The following is an 859-nucleotide window of genomic DNA, read 5'->3' as shown; positions in this document are numbered from 1 at the left end:
ATATTAAATATCTATTTACAGATGTGCAGTGTAGCATTTTAAAAATGAAAGTTTGAGCAGTGTGAAATATGGAACTAGATCAATAAAAATCTTGTGAGGAATGTTTTTAATCTCAGAAGAGAAGCTTCTGGAATATTAACTTATGTGCAGTAGTTGTCTGACATACATTGCAATGAGATTCTTTTTGTTAAGCTGTTGCAAAGGTATAAGTATAATATGCAGGTTTTTTTCACAGAAACTGCTTGAAGAGATTGAGAAAAACAAAGAGAAAGTTGAAGAGTGCCAGAAATACGCCAAAGCTTACATCGATACCATTAAGGTGAGAGAGAGTTCTATAAGAGAGAGTATATAAATGTATTTATTTACCTACAATTTGTGGTTGGAGTGCTACAATCTTAATTTTTTTCCCAGGACTATGAACTTCAACTGGTTGCCTACAAAGCTCAGGTCGAACCTCTGACTTCTCCTTTGAAGAAAACCAAGATGGAGTCTGCCTCTGATAACATCATTCAAGAGGTTAGAAAGAGCTCAGATCATTCACTTCTTATACATTTGCATTATTTGACTGCTGCATAGGTTACTATGGTGTTTATTATTTTCAGTGTGCACTTATGTTATCCTACCAACTTTAATTGTAATATTTTAATTGTAATTTTTTCAATATGCTTTGTCTTTTCCATAGTATGTCACTCTGAGAACTCGCTATAGTGAGCTGATGACGCTGACCAGTCAGTACATCAAGTTCATCACAGACACGCAGCGGCGCATCGAGGACGAGGAGGTGCGTGACATCAGGGGACCCTGTTCATACCAAACTAACCCAACACCTAACATTAACCAACCCAACCAACCACTCATC

At 36.7% G+C, this 859-nt stretch overlaps 1 protein-coding gene across 1 annotated transcript in view; it reads left to right on the top strand.

Annotated features, from left to right (window-relative positions):
* Nucleotides 1-859, top strand: part of LOC107559021 (plectin-like) — a 79,310-nt gene that overhangs the window by 64,516 nt on the left and 13,935 nt on the right. The window contains exons 31-33 of the mRNA XM_016242740.1: nucleotides 236-319; nucleotides 412-516; nucleotides 683-781. Coding sequence (XP_016098226.1) covers nucleotides 236-319; nucleotides 412-516; nucleotides 683-781 — 288 coding nt within the window. The remainder of the gene's footprint in view (nucleotides 1-235; nucleotides 320-411; nucleotides 517-682; nucleotides 782-859) is intronic.

Source organism: Sinocyclocheilus grahami, unplaced genomic scaffold, assembly GCF_001515645.1.
Source record: "Sinocyclocheilus grahami isolate Dianchi unplaced genomic scaffold, SAMN03320097.WGS_v1.1 scaffold672.1, whole genome shotgun sequence".
In the NCBI taxonomy this organism is placed as follows: domain Eukaryota; kingdom Metazoa; phylum Chordata; class Actinopteri; order Cypriniformes; family Cyprinidae; genus Sinocyclocheilus; species Sinocyclocheilus grahami.
Note: the sequence above shows the minus strand (reverse complement) of the source record. Positions and strands in the feature narration are given on the sequence as shown.